Source organism: Parastagonospora nodorum (assembly GCF_000146915.1).
Source record: "Parastagonospora nodorum SN15 chromosome Unknown scaffold_6, whole genome shotgun sequence".
NCBI lineage: Eukaryota > Fungi > Ascomycota > Dothideomycetes > Pleosporales > Phaeosphaeriaceae > Parastagonospora > Parastagonospora nodorum.
The window spans coordinates 1,205,501-1,228,572 of NW_001884554.1; the positions used below are offsets into that span (position 1 = coordinate 1,205,501).

At 52.2% G+C, this 23,072-nt stretch overlaps 10 protein-coding genes across 10 annotated transcripts; 4 read left to right on the top strand and 6 right to left on the bottom strand.

The window, feature by feature from the left end:
- Positions 1–3,714: 3,714 nt before the first annotated feature.
- SNOG_04650 (hypothetical protein) lies at positions 3,715–5,631 on the top strand (the record flags this gene model as incomplete). Its single annotated transcript, XM_001795011.1, has 2 exons — positions 3,715–3,854; positions 3,903–5,631. The coding sequence occupies 2 exons, from the start codon at positions 3,715–3,717 to the stop codon at positions 5,629–5,631; spliced, it is 1,869 nt and encodes a 622-aa protein (XP_001795063.1).
- A 465-nt stretch (positions 5,632–6,096) lies between these two features.
- Positions 6,097–6,761, bottom strand: SNOG_04651 (hypothetical protein; the record flags this gene model as incomplete). The annotated part of the gene is made up of 2 exons (XM_001795012.1): positions 6,097–6,619; positions 6,667–6,761. 2 exons carry the CDS (start codon positions 6,759–6,761, stop codon positions 6,097–6,099), a joined length of 618 nt encoding a protein of 205 aa, XP_001795064.1.
- A 692-nt stretch (positions 6,762–7,453) lies between these two features.
- On the bottom strand, positions 7,454–7,919 carry SNOG_04652 (hypothetical protein; the record flags this gene model as incomplete). The annotated part of the gene is made up of 2 exons (XM_001795013.1): positions 7,454–7,544; positions 7,828–7,919. 2 exons carry the CDS (start codon positions 7,917–7,919, stop codon positions 7,454–7,456), a joined length of 183 nt encoding a protein of 60 aa, XP_001795065.1.
- Positions 7,920–8,127: 208 nt separating this feature from the next.
- On the bottom strand, positions 8,128–10,028 carry SNOG_04653 (hypothetical protein). The gene is made up of 5 exons (XM_001795014.1): positions 9,931–10,028; positions 9,712–9,879; positions 9,069–9,629; positions 8,646–8,913; positions 8,128–8,597 (listed from the first exon to the last, which is right to left on the bottom strand). Exons 1-5 carry the CDS (start codon positions 9,986–9,988, stop codon positions 8,519–8,521), a joined length of 1,134 nt encoding a protein of 377 aa, XP_001795066.1. The 5' UTR covers positions 9,989–10,028; the 3' UTR covers positions 8,128–8,518.
- Positions 10,029–11,925: 1,897 nt separating this feature from the next.
- On the bottom strand, positions 11,926–14,759 carry SNOG_04654 (hypothetical protein; the record flags this gene model as incomplete). The annotated part of the gene is given in 5 exon segments (XM_001795015.1): positions 11,926–12,060; positions 12,112–12,561; positions 12,611–14,010; positions 14,030–14,447; positions 14,499–14,759. 5 exon segments carry the CDS (start codon positions 14,757–14,759, stop codon positions 11,926–11,928), a joined length of 2,664 nt encoding a protein of 887 aa, XP_001795067.1.
- An 811-nt stretch (positions 14,760–15,570) lies between these two features.
- Positions 15,571–15,857, bottom strand: SNOG_04655 (hypothetical protein; the record flags this gene model as incomplete). The annotated part of the gene is made up of 2 exons (XM_001795016.1): positions 15,571–15,639; positions 15,699–15,857. 2 exons carry the CDS (start codon positions 15,855–15,857, stop codon positions 15,571–15,573), a joined length of 228 nt encoding a protein of 75 aa, XP_001795068.1.
- Positions 15,858–15,867: 10 nt separating this feature from the next.
- On the top strand, positions 15,868–17,005 carry SNOG_04656 (hypothetical protein; the record flags this gene model as incomplete). The annotated part of the gene is made up of 4 exons (XM_001795017.1): positions 15,868–15,940; positions 16,054–16,643; positions 16,693–16,826; positions 16,880–17,005. Exons 1-4 carry the CDS (start codon positions 15,885–15,887, stop codon positions 17,003–17,005), a joined length of 906 nt encoding a protein of 301 aa, XP_001795069.1. The 5' UTR covers positions 15,868–15,884.
- A 1,350-nt stretch (positions 17,006–18,355) lies between these two features.
- SNOG_04657 (hypothetical protein) lies at positions 18,356–19,212 on the top strand (the record flags this gene model as incomplete). The annotated part of the gene is given in 3 exon segments (XM_001795018.1): positions 18,356–18,484; positions 18,533–19,081; positions 19,099–19,212. The coding sequence occupies 3 exon segments, from the start codon at positions 18,356–18,358 to the stop codon at positions 19,210–19,212; spliced, it is 792 nt and encodes a 263-aa protein (XP_001795070.1).
- Positions 19,213–19,695: 483 nt separating this feature from the next.
- On the bottom strand, positions 19,696–20,847 carry SNOG_04658 (hypothetical protein; the record flags this gene model as incomplete). Its single annotated transcript, XM_001795019.1, has 3 exons — positions 19,696–20,676; positions 20,733–20,770; positions 20,814–20,847. 3 exons carry the CDS (start codon positions 20,845–20,847, stop codon positions 19,696–19,698), a joined length of 1,053 nt encoding a protein of 350 aa, XP_001795071.1.
- Positions 20,848–21,157: 310 nt separating this feature from the next.
- Positions 21,158–22,642, top strand: SNOG_04659 (hypothetical protein; the record flags this gene model as incomplete). Its single annotated transcript, XM_001795020.1, has 2 exons — positions 21,158–21,832; positions 21,884–22,642. The coding sequence occupies 2 exons, from the start codon at positions 21,158–21,160 to the stop codon at positions 22,640–22,642; spliced, it is 1,434 nt and encodes a 477-aa protein (XP_001795072.1).
- Between the last annotated feature and the right edge of the window lie 430 nt (positions 22,643–23,072).

Genomic DNA, 23,072 nt, shown 5'->3' on the forward strand with positions numbered 1-23,072 from the left:
GTAAGGGATCGGATGGGTATATCATGGGATGGAATCGAACACGTTAAGCATTAGCGGGGGAGCACAAGGCACTACTGTTCTGGACCTGTTTTTCTATTATAGGGTGTTTGAGCCTGATGATGAGGTGGACGCGTGTGGTAAGCGCAGCGAATACACGCATGTTAAGATATTGTAGCTGGCTGGTGGTGTGGTGAAATGTGTATTTGTTGCTTGTGAGTGCTTTGAGACTCCCCGCAGATACTTTTTACGTCGGTGTTAGAAGTGAGATGAGGGCTGGCGATCTCCGGGGTAAGATGTCGCTGTGCATACTTGGGCATAGAGTCGGACGCGCACTGTGAAACCCTGTACTTCTTGGGATGATGGGATTTCGGTATGCTATACTTGATTGGCCTTACTTTAGCGCTTGATATACATCGACCATGACGTAGCTTATGGTCTATCTCATAGCATCCGTTTATAGTAAGGTGTTGTATAAATCCGACAATGCCATGTTCGGACATGCTGAAGATACACTACCAAGCTCTCCCGCAACGTCTCCCCCTCTTAGTATACCACAGTCTAATCGATGATGTAGTCGGCTTGTCGTCTCGTATTGGCATAGTAACGGGCGGAAGTGTAGGCTGTTTAGATTCCTTTCTAATGTATGCATACTAGATTATTGTAGCTGCCTGGCTTGCTTTTTTTTTGGCGTACACGTTAGGTACACATACGCGCCTTGGGACTTGTTAGGAACGAAGGTTAATTGGAATGTTGAGCATTACCGAACGAACGATGGTCAGATGTTAAGAATAGCTGAATGATCGACGATGAGATGTTGAGAATGGCTGCCAGGTGGGGTTAAAGTGTAAGAGGCACAGATTAGCTGGGATTCTAGCTGATGGGAGAGACTCCAATCACTATTGGGAATTTGAGACCTCGGCATGCTGTGGTCGAATTCAAGACGCTTATTGAACATCGATGATGATGTGACTTGGCTTACTCGTGATATTGTGTGTAGCAGCGGCCGTAAGTGTAGTTTTCTGAACTAGGTTTCTGCATGCTAGGCAAGTTGCTGTAGCTACTTGGCCTCGCAGAGCCGTCACAGTAGCTACCTGGGAATGAATTTTCGAAATCATTCCACCCTCGCACGAGCCTCGAAAGGTCGCCGCGAATGCTTTTACCAGTCGTGTATTCCAGACCACTCAACATGGCGAAAAGCTCACTCGCGAGAGATGGCCCCAAAGAACTTGCGGCGTCGCCGTCGTCCGCAGAACTCAATCAGCCCAGTACTGCTCGCCTGATGTCAGCGATACGACAAGCCTTCGCCAACTTTCTCTTGGCGACGCGGTGAAAGTGTCGAGGCGGGCTTGGCATCGTGCGGCTGAGAAGGACTTTGGATCTAGAATCCGTGTGGACGGGGCACGCCAAGAGACACGCGAGAGGCCAACATGTCTGGGGCTGGCTGGAATCTTCATTGGACGAGGTTGCGGGAGGAGTGAGCTGGGGAAAGAGGTGTAGATTTGCCAGTATGAAGATACTTTGGTGGGCTAGTATACTGTTGGAGGGTTTCACGTCGTCCGGACGGTGGGAACCTTGCTTGCACCGCTTCTGCTTTACCTGGAAGAGCAGGTGTAGTTACAAATGCTCCACTTTCGTAGCTTTCTACTTGTCTTCATGATCAGTACATGTGTGCATCTTGGACGGGCTGCACCTTGTGCTTGAAGCTAAGGGTTGTCTTAATTCGTGAGTGGAGTATGGGTCGAGATTCTGCAGCTACTAGGTTGTACATGCGACACATCGGAGTTGGATCATGGATCAGGCTGATGCTGCTCGTGTTGGCTGTCTTGCTGGACCCAAGCATTCCTCCCGTATTGATGCAGCCTTGGCAGTCTGCAAGCCCATATATTGAATGGGGGCGGCCGAGGTCGTATCTCAGTCAGTCTAGCAGGGCGTGCACCAAGTGTCTTTTATGGGCTATGATGAAGAAGCGTGTAATTCAGAAGCGATCTGGAAAACACTGTGAGCCCTACATAATGGAGACAAGAGACTGAGGAAGCGAGAGAATGCTGAGATACCAAGAAACGACTAATGACAGGCATACTGAAAATGGAAGGTTGCCAGCGCGGGAATAGCATCCGAGGCTGATATTTCGCGACTCCATGCTAGCATACTGGTGTGAAGTTGGCTCGTCCATACGGGATGGTGTCAGCTCGCCACTTTAACAGCAAGCTTTTCTTGGCTTAGCCTCGTCTTGTCCAGCCTAGTTCGCTACCAAATCCGCGCTGATGTCTCGCTAGATGTTTGTGGGGGAGAGTCAAGGATCGTGGGGTGGTCGATCGCGGCAATCTTTTTCGCTTCCTAGCCCAAACATGGTTCCTAGGCAAATGTAGATGCTTTGAGGACGCAGACATGACGATGGCTGATGCATCGCATGGACGCAAGCAGCTTCGCAGGTGCACCGTAGCAGACGAATAATCCAAACAGTCGGGATTGATGTCTCGAAGCGAAACAAACAATTTCACGACAAGGCTGAGTTGTCTTGAGCTGGAAGAGTTGTAGTGGCTTGCCGTGCGTTATCTGACTGGTTACAAACTTCATTCCGCCCAGTGAATAGGCGAAGATCACGTGCCCTGAACGCAACTAGCGGACACTAACGACATAGCGTCGATCCCTCAGGAGCGGTCCAGAACTTCCTGTACATCTCGCTTGTTCACTTGTCGAGATACCACAGTAGCGGAGACGAGGCGCCATCGTGTCTAGAGGCAACTTGTACTATTTTCCGATTTCGAACAGTGTGCAAGAGTCGGAGACCACCGACTCTAAGATTAACACGTGCCATTCACGACGTCGCTGTGAAATCCCTGCTCCAGCTTGCATCGACACGAGCAAGCCGTGGAGAGGCAAGGATGCTTGTCCGCTGCGCTGGCGCTGGCGGTAGGCAAGGTTGACAGGACACCAAGCTATGATCGTAGGCCGTGTTGTATGTTTACAGAACTAGCATCTCCACAGTTCGCTTCTCTTCACCTTCTAATTGTTCAGCTTTAATCAATGCTCGGGATAATTCCTTATCATTTCTCGGATGTAGACGAGCAGTGTCTTTTTGCGCTGAAGACGCCACAGTGGACATACATTGTCCGGTATTGCTTCAAACGGGTAAGATCCTACCTCAGTGAAACTCACGGGCACTATTTTAACGTCGCCGACCGCAAGCCACCTTGAATCCAAATGCCAAGCGCCGGTGAGTGCGAAGTCCAGCCTCACAGATTCAGTGCATGAAGTCCTCACAAGCCGGGGGTCCCATGCACAGGCCCCGGTTGAGCTGTTAGCTGAGTTCTACACAAGCCTCTCAAGCCATGGTTATGGCTTTCATGGTCTACACGGGACGATGCTTTGGCTTTACTGCCGCCTAGCGGTACCTGTGCACCGGAGCAACTGTGGCGACCACGTTCTATGGCTTGTTCAAGCAATGTGGTTGTTGGAACTCCGGTGTGAAGCGAGTGTGGACGCCAGCTAGGCATTCAAACAGAATGGTGAGTTATGATAGACTGCTCGAGAACCGCGACAATAGCATCCTGGTCGACATGGGGTTCAAATGTGCTGAGGACACAATGAGTATAAAGCAATCGTATCGGACTGATCTCTAATTGTATCATCCAATTCATCTCCAGCTTCTTCGCATTCGATCCACCTCTTGGATATCGCATCCTTCTTTCTTCTCTTCTTCCTTCACACAACATGAAGAAGTACATCTCGACGGGCTTAGCAGCCCTTCTGGCATCTCGAGCCAACGCTGGCGACCTCAAGTGGCTCAGTCCCGAATACAAGGAGATCTTCCAAAATCCATTACCAATTCCTCCTGACAAGGCTGTCCAATAGTAAGTTGTACACAACCGTGTCATGAGTTTGCCATTGACATTTTACAGTACCTACACAAACAAGACTACCGGTAACCAGATTGACTTCTATGAGGTCGATGTGAAGCCATTTGAACAGCAAGTCTATGCAGGCAAGAAGCCGGCCAGACTCGTCGGATACGATGGTATCTCGCCTGGTCCTACTTTCCGTATGACCAAAGGTCGGGAAGCAGTAGTTCGATTCAGGAACTATGGTGACAAAGACCTCTCTGTGCACCTTCACGGTTCTTACAGCCGGGCCGCTTTCGACGGCTGGGCAGAGGACACCACCAAATACGGTGAATACAAGGACTACTACTATCCCAACTCGCAGAGTGCCAGAACTCTATGGTACCACGACCACGCCATCCACCACACCGCAGAAAACGCTTACTTTGGCCAGGCTGGCTTCTACATCCTACACGACCCTGCCGAGGACAAACTTGGACTACCAAGTGGAAAGTATGATCTTCCATTGGCTCTGAGCGCGAAGCAGTACAACCAAGATGGAACACTTTTTGATCCCAAAGACGAGACTACATCGCTGTGGGGAGACGTCATCCACGTCAACGGTCAGCCATGGCCATTCCACTCTGTTGAGCCGAGGAAGTATCGCCTACGATGGCTCGATGCCTCTATCAGTCGTACATTCAAGCTCACCTTCGTCGACGACTCTGGCAAAGAAGTTCCTTTCCAGATGATCGGATCAGACACCGGCTTGCTCACCAAGCCTGTTACCAGCAGCAACCTTGAGATCTCCATGGCCGAGCGCTGGGAGATGATCTTCGACTTCAGTGCCTTCGCAGGCAAGAACATCACGGTCAAGAATGCTCGCGATGTCCAGCACGATGAGGACTACAACAGTACCGACAAAGTCATGCGCTTTGTTGTCGGCAAGGACGCCCCGAAGGATACATCAAACAACGGCAACCCACCGACCGACCTACGTACTGTTCCATTCCCTCCCAATAACGGAGGCAAGATTGATAGAAGCTTCAAATTCCATCGCAGCAACGGAGAGTGGCAAGTCAACGGTGTTACGTTCGCCGATGTCAAGAACCGCATCCTCGCTAAGCCTCCTCGCGGCGCAATTGAGATCTGGCAGCTTGAGAACGGAGCTGGTGGCTGGTCTCACCCCGTCCACATCCATCTTGTCGACTTCCAGATCCTCTCGCGCACAGGCGGTAAGCGTGGCGTTCTCAACTACGAGAAGGAAGCTCTCAAGGATGTCGTGCTCCTCGGCGAGGGCGAAACCGTCACAGTCATTGCCCGCTATGCACCATACGACGGCGTCTACATGTTTCACTGCCACAACCTCATCCACGAGGACCACGACATGATGGCTGCCTTCAACGTCACCGAGCTCAAGGACTTTGGCTACCCAGAGACAACCCGCTTCATCGACCCTATGGAAGAGCGATGGCGATCCCGCCCCATCACCGACGCCGATGAATTAGAGAACGCCAAGAGAGAGAAGTGTGCTTTGTTCGAGTCGCTTGAAGCCTATGACCACGTCGACAAGCTCGAAGAGGCTCTTGTGGACTACTATAAAAACGGACCCAAGAGCTACAGCACGCTGATGACAATGATCTCAACTTCAGCTTCGGCTGGTTCATCTGCGGATTCTTCCGCGCCAGTAGCAACGGGTAGTGTGACGAGCAAGCCTGCTTCTGCTACGATTACAGCTGCGCCCAAGTCGACGAGCACGACGAAGAAAAGCGATGATGATAAGAAGACGACAACGAAGAAGAAGAACTAAATGGTTATGAATCGCACTTGCATTGTAACATAGCATTTTTCGACAGGAGTTTTGTTCTTTGGCGCTTTGGTGTTCGGGCTGGGAACTTCGGCAAGGGTATTTAGATTGAGACGACATCACGACACTCCTTAGATATCCAGCTTGGAAAAGTAATGACAATGTTTCATTTTCATACTTTACTTCCGAGAATTGTTGTTGTGCTCTTCCATTGTTCTGAGAATGGTTGCTTCAATCGCGCGAATGTACACCATTCAACGTGCACCTTCCCCTTCGAACAGCCCTGAATTGCTGGATCCGCTTGCAACGACAGCCACAGTCATTTCCCATTGCCAGGCTATAAGCATACCAAGACACCCAGGGAAAGGAATATGTACTTCCCTTTCTTTCTCTTCGTGGAGCTAAGATCGGTAAAGACTGTTACTCCCGTTCCGCTCTCCTGAAACCCTGGTGCAAAGTCTTCCAGCACTAATCCGCACAGCGCATCCACATTTCAAGCCAGTCTTCGTGATCAGTCACTTCCCTAATATGTACATGTACGGTTCCGCCGAGAGATTCGATAAAAGACCGTGTTTCCGCGTTCAATTGACCCACGGGCTGGATGTCCATCTTTGTAAGGTAGGGGAAATAAGTGTTCAATAGTGGGATGACCCAGGGTTCCGGCCATATACCCGTACCGGATCCGATGACCCCTATGTTGCGAATCAACATCCGATTGAGTGATGAAGAGGGCGTTGTCAATATTTCGATGCCGTCCGGGTACATGAATAACAGAGTGTTCCCTGTATAGGTCAACAACGCCGTCTCGTTGTAGGTTTGTCGAGATACACGCGCCAAACTGAAACGATGTCGTTTGGCAAGTGGCCAACACGATGTACCCCTTTCGCTGATCATTCTGATGGTATGGCCACTCACGACATATTCGAAAATGATGTTGCGTATTTCAGCGGGTAGTCGTAATAGCGGCGATTGTGTTGAGTTCCTCTCCGTACTGTGTTTTGTATCAGTCTTGTACTATGACATATCTGCTATACTTACATCGCGATGTAGTCGCCTGTAGGCGTTACGTCGATCAAGCCGTTCTCAAGACGACGTAAGCACGGCTTGCTTTGTGCTGCTTCTGATGGAGCCATGGTGGAGTTGAGATTGTCGGGATACATGACCGATTTTGTTGATGCAAGAGCGGTACTTAACTACTCGAGAAGCAGTGATTAGCGTGTGGCGATGACGAAGTACACATGGACGTACATGTGAAAGTGAATGGGGCTATGCCGACTGAGGCAAAGCGAAGGTGAGGCACCGCTAGTATACAGGTCTTTGAGCAGAGTTGAAATCATGGTGCACTTATTGGAAAGATTCGAGGGATAAGTTATTGATCAATTTTCCAGCTATGTAAAGATTCGATCTGAGCCAAGCCCCCTCATTTACACGATTGACATAGTCTTGCCTTGACTGATTGCTTGTTCAACTATGCGGAAGGACAGATGACACCATCCGAAGGAGAAGAGGAATTGAGTAGAGAACGTTGTGCCAGTTCTGCCAACCAGCCTTAGATGTTGGCTATGCTGCACTCTACTCCAAGCCCGCAAGCCATATATTCATCATCTCCTCGAAAGTGCATCTCGACATGTTCAGCTCTATTTCGTGAGCCTTCGCCCATTCCATGGTTTTCGTGTCAAGTGAAAACACTATTTCGGACCAAGTACGGGGCATAAGCTGAACATTGATCTTCTCCAATGAACCGAACCCTTCCTAAAATATAGACATGAGTGGCCCCCCAAGCCTCACATGTGTAACTCGCACAAACCGGATCAACTCAAGTAGCTTAGATGCCCGCAGTGACATCGTAGCCGTCCAGTCGGATACCCAGGCAGCGCCGAGAAGAACGAACGTGCTGAGTGTATATGGAAGAATACCTATTTCGGCATAGACCTGACGGGAGACAAGCAGTAGACTGAAGCGATGCTCGCTGGGTCTTTTGAATCCTTTGAATTTCTCTTTCATCGCCAGTTCGTAGTTGTGAAGTAAGTTTTGGAGCCTATTTGGAAGCGGTCGAATGGTGTGGTCCTTGAGTACGCAATGCCAGATTTGGTCGCGCAATTCGGCAGGCAGTTGTAACAGCGGAGAAACTTGTGAATTGATTTCGGTGCTATCACCAGAGTTAGGATTCCGGTGCAATACAGTATACAACACACTTACATCGCTACATATTCTTCTGTTGGGGTGACGTCAAGCAGGCCGTTGTCGAGGTATCTCAGGGGACCAGGCTCTTCCGCGCACATCGACGACATTGCGACGTGGTGTTCGAGATCGAAGAGCGAGAAAGGCAGACGAGAGTCTACAGGTGAGTCCGTAGACGAACGACAGCAAGAGACCCGCTAGACATAGTCTGGAAGCAACACACGTGATTACAGGTGAAGGCGGAGCTTGGCACCTACTCTCGATGACAACCACACGTCTTGAACGACATTGGCACACAAGACCTCACTCCAACCCATTGAAATATAAAAATGCTGCATTGAGGGGTATGTAACTCGAGTTCCCACAAGAACGCTACCAGCTGGAACATATCGAAAGTACATACAACGAGACGCGACGAATTAGTACAAGTCGAGCAGCATAGAAATGCCCTTACAAAAATGCCCGCCGCCAAAACAGAGTGGGAAATCCAATCGAGACCGGCCGGGTTACTTATAGTACAGAACAAGACAGAACCGAGGCCCCCGAGAAGAATGCTTGCAAAGGCCGTCAACATAGGAGTAGTTTGCTAGGAAGCGTGGTTTCGAAGAAGAAGATGAAGGTAAATAGTGGGTATGAGAAGGAAGCGTGTCGAGGTTCGTCAAGTGTTGGTCGTCGGGAGGGGGGTTTAAGCCACGGGTTGGTTGGCCGTTTATGGCCACCAGTTCATCCGCTTGTAGCTCTCTATTACTTCCTCGATGCCTTCGCGAGTGAGCTTCTCGTGTTTGTATCTACGTCATGTCAGTTGTGCTTATCAATTCTATGGTTTGGCAACTTACGTGAAGCCAGTCTCTTTCTCGAGCAAACTACCATCGAGACTGAGATCCGCATCTCGCAACAACTCCTTCTCCATGAAAGGACTCAGGGGCGTCGACTGACTGATGCCAGCTGCTGTTTGCAACTCTGCCCACGGATCCAGTGTTTCATCGTTGACCTCGTCGACAACATGGTCAAGGTTCAGCCGGGCGAAGGCCGATATCAACGTGCCGTGGAAGCCGGTTTCAATGCCGAAGACTTCTTTGATAATCTTGGCGGTGTGTCCCTGAGCTGTGGGGCGTGGCGGTTAGCGCGTGCAAAAACTTGTCTTCGGTAATAACATGTCGGGGGCGGGTCCGTGGCCCGCACACGTGCTTAACGGGCATCGCAAGTGTGCATGCTAGGGAAGGCCAAGGGACCGGATCAGGAGGAAAAGAGGGACTTACTGGTTGCGCCGTGGTCAACGACATTGAAGGTCGCTGGTTTTCGTGGGGATGGTTGCTTGCTGTGCCATTCTGCTGCATGCCACATTGCTCTTACCATGTCGTCAATGTGAACGGTGTTTGTTCGCAGGTCTTCCTTATACAGCCATCTCATCTCCTTCTTTTTGTGCTGGTAGACTCGCGCCATGCATAGTGCGGTGGAGATGAACTTGCTCGTATACGGGCCGTAGACGTGCGCCATTCGCATGACCACCAGGTTCAGACCCTCAATCTTGGCCAAGTCTTCCTCTGCCTTTGCTTTGTACTTGGCCAGATTGGACCAAGGTTTCAACTTGTCCGTCTCTTTTGACGGTGTCTTCTCCGACTTGTACACCATTCCCGTGCTGAGCTCCACGAAGCACTTTATGTTGCGTTTGGCGGCTTCCTTGCCCAAAGTCATGGACAGTCCATACGATCGTAGTTCGTACACCTTTTCCTCTTGCGAGAAGCGCGTTTCGCCGCCGCAGTTGAAGACGTAATCGAATTGCTTGCCACCCTCACGGTCGAAAACCCGTGGAAGGGATCCTGTTGCCTAGTGTCAGCATTTGCCCATGTTTCTGTGCACCATGCCCCCTTCATCTGAAATGTGGGTGCATTTAGTACGCACTTTCTTGCGCAGCATCTGCCTGGACGAATCGCTCTCGTGAGCAAGCTTCCTTGAACTCTGGCGCGAGCCATGCAAGCTCTGGGAGGTGTTTATCGACGATGCGGATTTCGGAGGCGAGTTTATTATCGTATAGGTACTTGGTGAGGTTTCGTCCGGTGTATCCTAAGTCTGTGTGTCAGCACGTCAAATTCCTCACACAAGACGGCCCACGCGACTGACCCAGTCCTCCTATTATCACCACGGAGGGCTTCTCTGACGCAGCATCATCTGAAGACATGTTGGTTGGCGCGCAAAAGCGACGTGTGTGTGAAGCTTCGCAAAAGTACCCTTTGGCAGAATTCTGACGTCGTTTTTGGGCGGAGTGATGTTTTGTAAGCCCAAATTAGGGACCGAAGATGAGCGTTATTGACCGCGCTCAGGGCTTAAGCGGAACCCTGCAACAACTTCAGGACGTCGGTCGGTCCGCGACTCGGGGGCGGGTGAAGGACGCGCTCAACAGAGAGAAAGTCCAAGTCAGAAGCGAGCAAGCTATGGCACCGTTTGCGGAAGTCAGGCACAGGCGTTCGGTGCACGGCGGAGGAAACAATAGCGACAATCCGCATCCCACGCCGTGGGCAACGATGTCATATAACCATGCCCAACGCGCGCGACTCAGTGACTCGCATGGGTCGAAGCGAAACCCAATATATGCCAAATGCCTGCAATGTTCCGGTCGGCGCAGAGTCCCAAGGCGTAACGCGCAGTGGGAAGAGGCACACAGTGATGATGATGGCGGGGAGCTTGTGGCTGAACCGCATGCACACCATCCATCGTCTCCGCAGCTCGACCAAAGTTTTTTTTTGCTTTTTCGCTCCTCCTCTCCGCGCCCAAGTGTGGAGCCGCATCGTGCATCACTCATCCTCCCAGTTCGTCCCGTTCCGGCGCAACATGCAGGTTCCTACATGTGTACCGCCGCCGTGCAGCCACCTCTGCTCGCTGCACAACTTCTGCGGGATAACGCGTGTCCGTTCTTTCTTCTGCATATGCGTGCCGGTCCGCGGGAGATGAACAATTGGGACGGGCGGCCAAGCACGAACGACGGCGCGCTCCCGCACTCCTGGACCTTGACTGCGGGAATGGTTTTTGGATCGCATGACAGCCCAAGGGGCAGGTTGCGATCAGGGGCAGATGGCTTTGGCACAGGTCCGCCCTCTGCCGCCACAGGTTCAAGTTTTACTTTGATTACGCCGTTGGGTTATTTGTGGGACATGAGGCACAGCAGTTGAACTGCATGTTCGATTGGATTGATCGTGGAGAACGATTACTTTCAACAAGCTCCCTCCCTGCTGTCGTCATCTATCTCGACCTGCTCGGAGCATAATATGTGTAGTATATCCCAACTCGTCCTCTGTATACTCAAATACTGCGTCGCTTACGACGCGACGCTGGCCGATCCCAGTGGCAGTTATTGGACCTGAATCGTCCAAGACCTGGCGTCGAAGGGTGAGCAACCCCCATACTGCGTACCTGCATCATGTCTGCATTTAGACCACCTAAACATCTGTGCATCGCATGATACACCAGCAGGTACAGAGATCCACCGATCCCCTCGCAATACCTGGGCTTCAGCCCGTTGAGATGCGAGTTTGCACGGAAACGTGACCCACTTTGCTTTGCCCTGAGTGTCTCTGATCTTCACACCATCAGAATACCAATGCACACAACACAGTAAGGATCGCACCGTAGTCTACCCTCAATGGCTTTCTTGCACATAATGCACCATCTCCATGGCCTTTCGGACACGCCGCACGATTGCAAAGATCTACACGGGTGCCCGTGAAACTACATGTGGCGCGCATGGACACGCGTCTCTACCGGAAGTTCCGGTCTTTGGCGAGTAGAAGCACAGCTCAGCACTTAGTGCAACTTACAGGTTATTCACGCATCACATACAATATGTTTCGGAATACAATTTGTCTACCAGGCTAAGATGCATAAAGTTATTGTGATGAGCTACTGTCTCTACTCACGCTATGCACTGTCTAGATGATAGTTCGGTGTCGATAGATGAGAAAAGAGAAATAGATGCCGATTGCAAAGCAAACGCCCTCCCCATGCGCATACACTCGTTGTACAGATCCCGATGCTTTTCCCACCGCATTCCCTAAAGCATGCATGAATGAAAATGTGCCGAAGCACCGAACTAGTCCGAAGACAAAGATGCTTGCTCGCACTCTAGAACTCCCAGTCTTCGTCAACGGACTTGATGGCCCAATCGAACTTCTCGCGCAGCGTCTTGGAGAAGAACTTCTCAATGGGGACATCGAACTTCTTGGAGAAGACAACGGTGAGACGAGGATCGATGTAGTTCTGGAAAAAGGTTAGCAAGGGGTAATGCTGATGGTCTGGGTCGTGACTTACGATCTTGGAAGTGCCCAGGGCAACCTCCTTATTGCCCTCCTTGTCTTCCATCTGGATCCTCATGTTCTCGATGCGCTGGTTGATCTTGTCGATATTGGCCTCAAGCTTTTCGACGGTAGGACCCTTGCCTTCAGCCTCGACCTTGCCGGTCTTGTTCTCTTTCTTGTACTTGCTGGCGAGTTCTTCGACCTTCTCAAGACGATCGGTGAGCTCTTTAGGCTTCATCTCCTTCTCGCCCTCGGCCGCGAGCTTCTCATTGTCCTTCTCAAACTTCTTGGTGATCTTCTGGCGCATCTCATCGACTTCAGCATCCTGATGCTGCTTGACCCATTCGGCATCTAAGTCCTCGGGACGCTCGAAGTACTCAGCACCCTTCTTCTTCTTGATCTTGGGGTCGACATCGATCATCATCATCTTGGTCCTCCAAACTTGGTAACGAAGACCCTTAATCTACAATGCGTTAGATAAAATGGTAGTTGTACGGCGTTCAAGCACTCACCTTCTCGTTCATCTTGTCGATAGAAGCGCCGTGGGTTGCAGCGACTGTACGCTTATGGTTACACAGAATGGCGACCTCACGGTTGGCATCGTTATAAGCCTTGACCTTCTCCTGAATCGTACCGGTAGCCTTCAACGATTTGAGGAGTCTAGCCATAGTGTATGAGGCGTTGTAGGTACGGAAGACCTTGGCAGTAAGACCAGGCATGTAGCTCGTCAGATGCTTGTTCAAAGCAGAGGTCGTCAGACGATCGAATATGTCATCGCCGACCGTCTTGGGCTCCTTCTTGAAGATCTTGAGATTCTTGAAGACTTGGGCGTCGACCTTGACCTCATCATAGAAGCGAATACTGTCCTTACCGAGGAAGTCAAAGATGACCGTCTCCGGAGGCCTAAGGGTAATGTGCTGGAATTTTAGAGAACAGCAACCAACTGTGTCCGCCTCGTCCTCACCCTTCTCGTTACCCGCACGAAGTGCAAACTGATCAATGAGGTAGATGGCAGTGGCGCGCTGGCGATCGACCATCTTCTCAGATTTGAGTTCACGCCTGTAGTCCTGTCGGATGCGGTCAATGTGCTTCTTGAGCTCTCGCGCCTTCTCGAACTTCTTGAAGTCACTCTGGCCCTTGATGTCGGAGTTCGCAGCAAGCATGACATACTTGTAGGCGCCGTTGATGTTTTCCTGCCACATAGCCAGCCATGTGCCTTCGTGATCGTGCTTGACCTCTTTCCAGCGATGACCTGCAGGTGGCGGAGGTACCTTGGCGTTCTCACCGATGTTGATCGTGATCTGCTCCGGAGCGACGCGCTTCTTGATCCGTCCAGTCTTTGGGTGCTCACCACGTCCGCGGAAAAGGCCAGGAGGTTCGACTCGGAAGTTGCCAACCTTCTGTTTACGGCCATCCCACATGCAGAACATGTATTCAGCCTCAGCTGCGTCCTTCTCCGCCTTGAGCGCCTTCTTCTCAGCAGCTGGAAGTGCCTTCTTTGCGGCACGATCGGCCTCGAAATGCTCGAAAATGGGCTTGAAGTCGCATTTTTCGAACTTCTTAATTTTGACCGTCTTGCCGTCCTTGTCTTTGCCATGGCCGGTCTTGTCGAGGATCGCGGTGAAGTCCTCGAAAAAATTCTTGTTGAAGGTGGGGTTCTCGACGTTGTGGGTAGAGTTCAGCATGCTGCCGTAGAACGTTGCAGCTTCTTCGGCCTCTGGTTGCAGCGTGACAGGTATACCATCGTAGATCAACTTAACGTTCTTGGGTAGCGGAACGTACTCAGGCGGAAACACCACGCCGTTGTGCTCAAGAGTATCCCACTTCTTGCTTCCGTCACCTTTCGCCGTGTCTTCCCACCATCGGTACTCTTCCTCCTCATCTTCAGCTGCCTGATCTTGCTCTTTCTCCTCTTTTGTTTTGGGCCTTGCCCTTCTTTACGGGTGCCGCAACAGCCTTCGTCTTTTTCGCAGCAGGCTTCTTCGCAAGGGGCGCATCAGAGTCCGACTCCTCCTTCTTCAGCTTTTTGGCCGGAGCTTTTTTCGCAGGGGCCTTCTTCTTCGCAAGGGGAACGTCATCGTCGCTCTCACTCTCCTCCTTTGGCTTTCGCTTCGGAGCGGCCTTTTCCTTGGAGCGGATAGCCTTTGCTTCTTTTGCAGCAGCCTTCTCGATATCCTCCTTCTTCTTGACTAGTTTCGCATTCAAAGGAGTATCGGAGTCCGAGGACTGCCCAATTTGTTCTGCGCTGGCCTTGGGTAGGTTTCTGGCCTTCAATGGCACATCGCTGAGCTCAGAGTCGGACTCATCTTTGACAACCTTGGCTTGCTGAGATGTCCGCCGTCGCTTGCTCTAGGCCATGGTTAGCACAATATCCACGCAATATTTGAAGAGTGAACGCACAAGTGGCTTGTCATCCTCCTCAGAGCTGCTGGCGTCCTTGTATGTCTTTCCGTTGTTCAAGCTGCCGCGTGCCTTGCGCTTTCCGTTCGCGTTGCCGTTGGTCGCAGGCGCATCTACGTCCATAGCGTCGACTGGGCCCATGCGAATCGAAATACCCGGTTCGACATGGCCGTTTGAAGGCACCTGCTTGTCCATGGCCTGGTCCTCGGCCTTGGTGATGCGATCATTCGAGATGGCTGTGGAGGAAGAATGGTCAGCCATGATGACCAGAAGTCAAGGGGGAAGGAGATGGGGGTGGAGTCGGTGTTGGAGTTGGATGGTGAGATGGCGCCGAAGCTGAAAGAAAAGCTTCGGAGACCGGGCAGCCACTCGTCGCGTGAGAGAAGGCCACGACGCGCGTGAAACCACCGGGTCATTTTCCGCAGGTAATGGTCTAGACTCACCTTGACTTTTTGCCTTTACGAGCGGGACGTCATCGTCTGAGGAAGACATGCTGGGGGTGATGGGCGCGCGATGAAGTCGCGGGTAGTGAGAAAGCGAGCTGTATCTCACTATGTCCGGCCAAACCGCAGGGGACTTAGTGATGGCAGTCGAGGGAAGACAAAGTATGCGCTGAGGTGGTGCCGCTGCGCTTGCCCAGATCAGGCTACCGCACAGAGAAAAAGCCGTAGGGAGTCGGAGAATGGCGATGGACAGCGAGCAGGCGAATCCTGTGCAGTGAAGGAGGAATGCAGGTGCTGCGTTTCTGAGAGGGTGAACCGCGAAGTTCGAGGCCTGAGCGCTACCCTAGTAGCGACCTAGCGCTAAGGTGATTTTGGTAAAAATCGCTGCCTTCACCAAAACACAAAGGCGCGCGGGGAGAAGTTCGATTCCCGCATCCCTTTGTTCTTGCCAGCTGGCTGATGTGAGATTCATCGTATGATGTCTTTGAAACGAAAAGGTGGCATTTCAAGAGTCAGCCCGCAGCACCAAGAGGGCACTGAATGCGCATTCCACGTCGCTCTCTGATAGCATATGAATTTCAATCACCGAGTAGTTCGCATTTTTAGTTTGGACATGGTCGTTTGCAGCATCACTTGCCGTTTTGCATGGCGACGGATGACTGCTCACACGCAGGCACATGGCTCAAGGGAACACGATACTATCGAACGTTGGGCGTAGTAGCAAGCTGCATAGCAAACAGATAGATGTTTTTCCTACTTGGTACATCTGCTTGACTTGGTCGCATTGCATGCGCGGGTGTGTTTTTGGGCCTGCACGTGACATGGCCGTCCGTGCGCCGTCAAAGTTGCAGCCGATCCCGAGAAGCTCCTGCTCCAGCAAGACAGCAGTGCACCACCACCACCCGGCCGTCGCCATCTCCACTCATCTCAATCCACCGCCAAAATGCTGTCTCGAGCTGCGCGTCCGGCTCTGAGAGCTGGCCTGGCCGCCGCCGCACGGTACGCTCCCTCTCCCGCCCGCCGATGCAGCTTTTCTCGCGCCGCACCTCGCACCTGCCCGAGCCATTGCATCTCCAAACACATCAAAAACTGACTGAAATCTGCTGTACTAGGCCCGCCCCCCTCGTTGCCACCAATGCCGCCGGTTATGCCACCCTCCGTGAAATCGAGGGCCGCCTCAAGTCGATTCGCAACATCGAGAAGATCACCAAGACCATGAAGGTTGTCGCCTCCACCAAGCTCACCCGCGCCCAGAAGGCTATGTGGCAGTCCCGTACCTACGGTCAGACCTCCAACACTGTTTTCGACAGCGCCGAGACCAAGGCGATGGAGGGCGAGGGCAAGAAGACGTTGATCATCGTCTGCAGTTCCGACAAGGGTCTCTGCGGTGGTATCCACTCCGGAATGTCGAGGAAGGTCAGAGGCATGCTGAACCAGACCCCTGATGCGGACCTCGCAGTCATCGGAGAGAAGTGCAAAGCGCAATTGGGCCGTTCCAACCCCAAGAACATGGTTGTCAGCTTTGCCGGTGCCGGAAAGGATATCCCCACCTTCGCCGACTCCCTGTGCATTGCCGACCAGATCTCCATGCTTCCTTCCGAGTACATCTCCATCAAGATTGTCTACAACAAGTTCATCAACGCTGGTAGCTACGAGGCGACGGTCCAGGAGGCCTACTCCGAAGAGGCTATTGCCAACTCTCGTAAGTTGGCTTGTCATGAGGACCAAGTCAGAACACTAACACTTGCCAGCTCAATTCTCCGCTTTCGAGATCGAAGACGAGGTGCTCCCCAACCTCCGCGAGTACGCTCTTGCCAACTCGCTCTTCTGGGCGCTTGCTGAGGGTCACGCTTGTGAGCAGTCTGCTCGCCAGAACGCCATGGACGTGAGTAGCATCCTACCAAACACAACACAAACATTCGCTGACATAGCTTTCAGAACGCCTCCAAGAACGCCGGAGACATGATCAACAAGTTCCAGATCTTGTACAACCGTACTCGTCAAGCCGTCATTACCGGCGAACTTGTCGAGATTATTACTGGAGCGGCTGCTTCTGAGGGTTAAGCATTTGAGATAGATATCCCAAGATCTGGCCCATTGTCATTGGCATATGGCTGTGTAGAATACCACCATCTGTTCATAGCTCTTTTGTCATCGTGCTGTTTCTCGTACTGCCTATATCTCAAACATGCGTCGTTCTCACTTGGCTTCATTTCCATGTGCTGACTGTCCAGTTGCTGAGATCTGCGGTGGATCCTCCTCATGTTTCACGAGAGGCGCAGGTACTGTATGCGGAGCACCACCATGTCATGCCAATGATCAGCAACAACCAAGTAACGAGGCTCGAATCGGTGCTCCTGGAAGTCCACCCGGAGAGTGCTTGCGAAAGTACTTGTTAATATGCTCAACGAAATTGGCTTCCAGCATGGGCGATAAGACACTACCTACAAGCTTGGGTAGTCTCTCCCGAAACTAGAGAGCATCCTCACCGGGGTACCGCTTCACCTGCCGCTGGAGTAGTAGAAAGCCTGGCCGCTTTCCAAGTTTCCACGTGGTCAGCCACCCATGTAGGCGCATTGGGCTCGAACAACGCCTACGAGCGTACATACATGACCTAGGCCGCTCAGCTCCAACCTTATTCCCACCATTGCAGCCTCCCACGACTCGTCGCCAGCACGAAAACCAAGTCTGCGTGACATAGCTAAAAGCCCATCTGCACGCCCCGCTCCGCCGTCGGCTGGATAAGTTGGCCTCGACGACTCGCACGCACACTGCAAGGAGGAAAAGATCCGCCGTCCCGAGGCCGTCGCACGACAACCGTTGGGGGTTGCTTCGTGCTAGCCTGGGTTACGAGAGGAACAGGACTAGCGGCGTGCTGGGATGGGATAAGCGCGAACGTTCCTTGAAACGTGTATGCACGTCGTTGAAACAACGAGGATGTTAGCACACTTTGACAAGTGACATTTTGGCTTGCCTGCGGGCTACGAGATTGTGAGGGGTTGGTGTTGGTGTGGATTCATATAGCGTGGGTATGGCGCAATGCTTTTGTGCTCTCCTTATTTTTTGTGCGATACTTTTGCTTCCATCGCTTGAAGTGATTGATTCGGGTCGATACTACTTTCTCACATTATCATACCCTGGAGGTCTTACTGCCTTGCTATCTCTCCTCATCTGCCTAGCGCGCTTGCCCTTGCTGTTAACGGTCATCACCAGCCGCTTCAATAGTCCGCTTGCGGAAGCGAGTTACTCAACGAACGGTATTTGTTCTTCTTGGTCGCGGGTTTAAAAATCATCCTGGATTCTCTACTCAACAAGTCGACTTCGTCGTCGCGAGTTGATCTTCCGAATTGCAATTTTCTCAACTTCAATTTGGATCACTTCTTGACGAAGTCGGATACCAGACGCTTGCGCAATATGTTGATTCAGGCGAGATGGGACGAATTGAGGCAGAAGATGCAGGTCGTCAAGAATGCATATGTGAGCCGGCATTACTCGCAATGCGCGAAATATGGAGAGAGATTGCTGGCTGAAGTACAAGGCGAGGTGAGCACTATATCTATACCTGACTTTGACAAACCTCAGTGCTAATAGCCTATCAAGATCCACCCCATCCACCTCGCCTACCTAAACTTCTACACCGCGCTCTCCCATGACACCCTCGCACGCGAAGCCACCCTAAAAAACCGCTACAAAGAGCTCTCTCTCGCAGAAAAGCACTACGTCGCCGCCGTCGCCGCCCTCTCACCCCAAGAGTACACCTCCGACCGCGCCATGCAAGTGGCCTCGCCCACATCATCCACATCCTCGCACTCCCCCACCGAAGCAAACGTAATCTGGCGCTTCCGCCGCGCCGACTCGGTCAGTTCCACCGCCTCCTTCGCCTCCAGCGCAACCTCAATCTCGTCCTCCCGCTCAGATCTCGACTACACGCACCGCAGCATGGGCTCGTACTCCTTCCCCTCGCCCCCGCAGCACTTCCATGCACACGCACACACGCGCAAGCGCAGCATCATCATCCCGTCGCGCCCGCAGACGCCAGAGGAGTACCAGTTCGCCGCGGACACGGCGGCGTTTGTGCGCATGGTCCGCGGGCACTTGATGGATGTGCGCACGCTGAAGCAGGCGACTGATGCGCCGAGTGTGCGGTTCCGGTTCAGCTCCGACATGTCGAGTCCGGTGAAGTCGAGGGCAGGGAGTCGCGTGTTCGATGGCGAGATGGAGGAGGTGAAGAGGAGGGAGAGGAAGAATATGAGTTGGAGACCGCGATTTGATCCAAGCGAGACGCAGAGGCTTTGTGGCGAGGCGTTGGCGGAGTTGGGGGATTAGGTTGTCTGGAGCAATGATGTGGTTGCTGCTCGTTTTAGCGAGTTTTGATGATTATGATGGGATGGGACGGGGTGTGTTGGATATGTCTGGACGGCCTGTGTGTGGGAAAAAGGTTTCTTTGGCGTTTTGCTTGATACCATCTCCTGTTTGTACTTTTATGTTGTTTTCTGTTTTTGTTGAGCACTGTTGAGCAACAGCGCCTTCGATTCTTGGACCTGTATTAGTAGTATATTATAGGCGGAGAAGAGTTCGTGGGAGATGGGTGTCATGAAAGATGAATATATGATTGAGGACAAAGTCGATAGCCTCCGAATGCCGCCAAATGGTCTTACCTGGATATGCGCCTCTGAGAGATTGTGAACTTTTCGAAGTCTACGCCGTGAATGCCCTGAACGCCGTTGCAATGCACTTCTCTTGTAAACTCTTGCTTACTTAGTCAATTCGTCCAAGCCCCTCTTGATCCGTTGGCACTTGACCTTGAGTAGCTTCACACTTTCCAAGAACAGCTCATCACTCTCCCATTGCCCTGTGCTCTCCACTCTGAAGATAAAGTGATCTCGTATCCGACCGAGGTTGACTTTGTCCTTGAACTCGGGGTGTCGCAAGCACTCTCTGCTGACTGTGTCCTTCATTGGATCGTCGACTACGGCTTTGGATTCGCCCTCCTGGCCCGCCAGTTCGGTATTCTTCTCGACGTCCTCGGAAGTGACAGTTTCTAGCTTGATGACACCGCGCGGGAAGCATCGCGCAAACTTCTTCGCATCAGCGCCCACGATGGGCTTGAGGATGTCGATTGTCGGCATAAGGCGGTAACTAGCAGTTGCGACAGGCGAGAACTTGGCATGGTCCTGTCCAATACCCTTGATCGCGTGCATACTAAGCTGGATCTTCTGGCCCGGGCGCATCTTGACAATCAGAATATCCGGATTCGTGGCGCGGATTTCCTCGCCTGATGGGAATTCATCGAATTGCTTGCCCAGCGGTTCCCAGACCAAGTCTTTTGCGTATACGTTGTGCCCAATGTAGAGTTTGTCGGGATCCGTTTCGCCTTGCACTGCGCGCTGCAGTCCGCCTTCTTGCCAACTGCATTCCACGTCCAGCTTCATGATGACCGTGTTGTAGTCGCTAGGCGTGCCTGAGCCTTCATCGTCGTCGGTTTCCTTCTTGTACCATTTCAGCCAGCGGAGACCTTTGTGGGAGCCGCAGAGTGGGATTAGACCCAGGCGGTGGGCGAGCACTTCGTCCTGGATGATGGAGGTGTTTTGGTAGATGAAGACATCTTCAATGGCAAGGGTGGGAATTTCAGCGAGGAGGATTCGTCGGAAGGCGTTTGCGACTGAGGTGTCTATGCCGGTGAGGGAGAAGGAAGTGTCGTGCGGGGAGTGGGTGTGGAATTTGACTTTAAAGTTCTGAGATTGAAGTCAGTACGACATACAGGTATAGTTTTGGGTAGAGCAGCGCGCACATCCTTGAAGTAGTCCAGATCCCATTCGTGGTTCTCGCCTGGCCAATGTCCTGGAAGGTCGTTGGACGCTTGGTTGCTCACAATCTCGGGCCCAACTTGGAGCTTCTATAAGCATTGTTAGCGCGTGACTGAATACATGAATCGAGTCGCGTACATGCCTTCCTATGCGCCAGCTCCGTAGCACTTGGTGTAGGCATATTTGCGGTGTTGTGACTATTTCTCGGTGTTCTTGGTGGGTTGCAGCGTCCTCGAACTTTTTTGACGGAAGGCGCGCCAAGGCCGAGCCGCGCCCGGACCATCAGCCAGTGGGAAGAGGGCTAAACTGGTATCATCATCGATGTGTGGAAAGCTCCCCTCCAACGCCACGCCTTCACTCTCCACTCATTGAGGCCTCGCACGGGCAAGACGAGTGAAACACCAACACGATGCCTGCCCCATTTGCGCGTCTGGCCGGCCACACGGCGAAGCGGGTGTGCTTGAACGCCACCCGCCCACAGCTCCGAACAGCCCTCCCTTCACGACCCATTGCGCGATGCCTGTCGACCTCATTGCCTCGCCGATATGCACAAATCGAAGAAAACCAGCGGACACGCATGGTGCCGACGGACGAGAACTTTGGACGGCCCATCGACCCCCAGGACCCCGAGAATTTGAGCATGGCGCAGGACGAGTCGGACAGCGCGGAAAACAGGAAAATCAGGCATTATACCGTCAACTTCGGCCCCCAGCATCCCGCCGCCCACGGTGTGTTGCGATTGATTCTGGAACTCAACGGCGAGGAGATTGTGCGCGCTGATCCCCACGTGGGGTTGCTGCATCGAGGCACTGAGAAGCTCATTGAGTACCGAACATACCTCCAGGCCCTGCCATACTTCGACCGACTCGACTACGTCTCCATGATGACCAACGAGCAGTGCTTCTCGCTGGCCGTTGAGAAGCTGCTCAACATCGAGATCCCAGAGCGCGCCAAGTACATCAGGACCATGTTCGGCGAGATCACCAGAATTCTGAACCATCTCATGTCCGTCTTGTCTCACGCCATGGACGTCGGTGCTCTGACACCCTTCTTGTGGGGCTTTGAAGAGCGTGAGAAGCTGATGGTGGGTTTGAACAAGGAGCCTATGGAGATATAGGAGCTAATATTTATACAGGAATTCTACGAGCGTGTCTCCGGTGCCCGTCTCCACGCTGCCTACGTTCGCCCCGGTGGCGTGTCTCAGGATCTGCCCATTGGACTGCTCGACGACATCTACCAGTGGGCTACCCAGTTCGGCGACCGCATTGACGAGACCGAGGAGATGTTGACAGACAACCGTATCTGGATCGGCCGGACCAAGGGTGTTGGTGTCGTCTCTGCAGCCGATGCTATCAACTATTCCTTCTCCGGTGTCATGCTCCGAGGATCTGGTGTACCATGGGACGTGCGAAAGTCGCAGCCCTACGACGCATACGACAAGGTAGAGTTTGACGTCCCCGTCGGTGTCAATGGCGACTGTTACGACCGTTACCTCTGCCGTATGGAGGAGTTCCGCCAATCGCTCCGCATCATCCACCAGTGCTTGAACCAGATGCCAGCTGGTCCAGTCAAGGTTGAGGACTACAAGATTGCTCCTCCACCACGTGCCGCCATGAAGGAGAACATGGAGGCTCTTATCCACCACTTCTTGCTCTTCAGCAAGGGCTACACTGTCCCGCCCGGTGAGACCTACAGCGCCATCGAGGCGCCCAAGGGAGAGATGGGTGTCTTCGTTGTCTCAGACGGTAGCGAGAGGCCTTACAGGTGCAAGATTAGGGCTCCTGGATTCGCACACTTGGCCTGCATGGACCAGATCTCAAGAGGCCACTTGCTCGCTGATGCCGTCGCTATCATTGGTACAATGGATCTAGTGTTCGGTGAAGTTGACCGGTAAGCAAGAGGGAGCATCAATGGAGTCGCATTGCTTGAGGGTAAATCTGGGCGTCAACAGCCCAATGGCTGATTGTACATATTGTACCTTACCTTTTCTTTTTCAGTCAATCTACATCTATATGTTCATCACTAACAATCGTGCTTCGTCTATAATTGTCCAACAAATGTGTAACGTACCTCACGGGTTGGCGAGCCACTTTTGCCAAGCCCCCACCAAAACCACCCTATTCTGGCGCAAAATAGCCTACTTTAGCCCTATATAGTATAAAGCAAGATGTAATATTATTTAGAGTCTACTTCTACTACTTTCTTATACGTACGCGCATTATATCTAGTCTTATTATACTATCTATACTGCCTTTAAGAGAGCTTACTTACTTTAGCGTATACTTACTTCTTTGCTTTCTTTCTATTACTACGCGCACTAAACT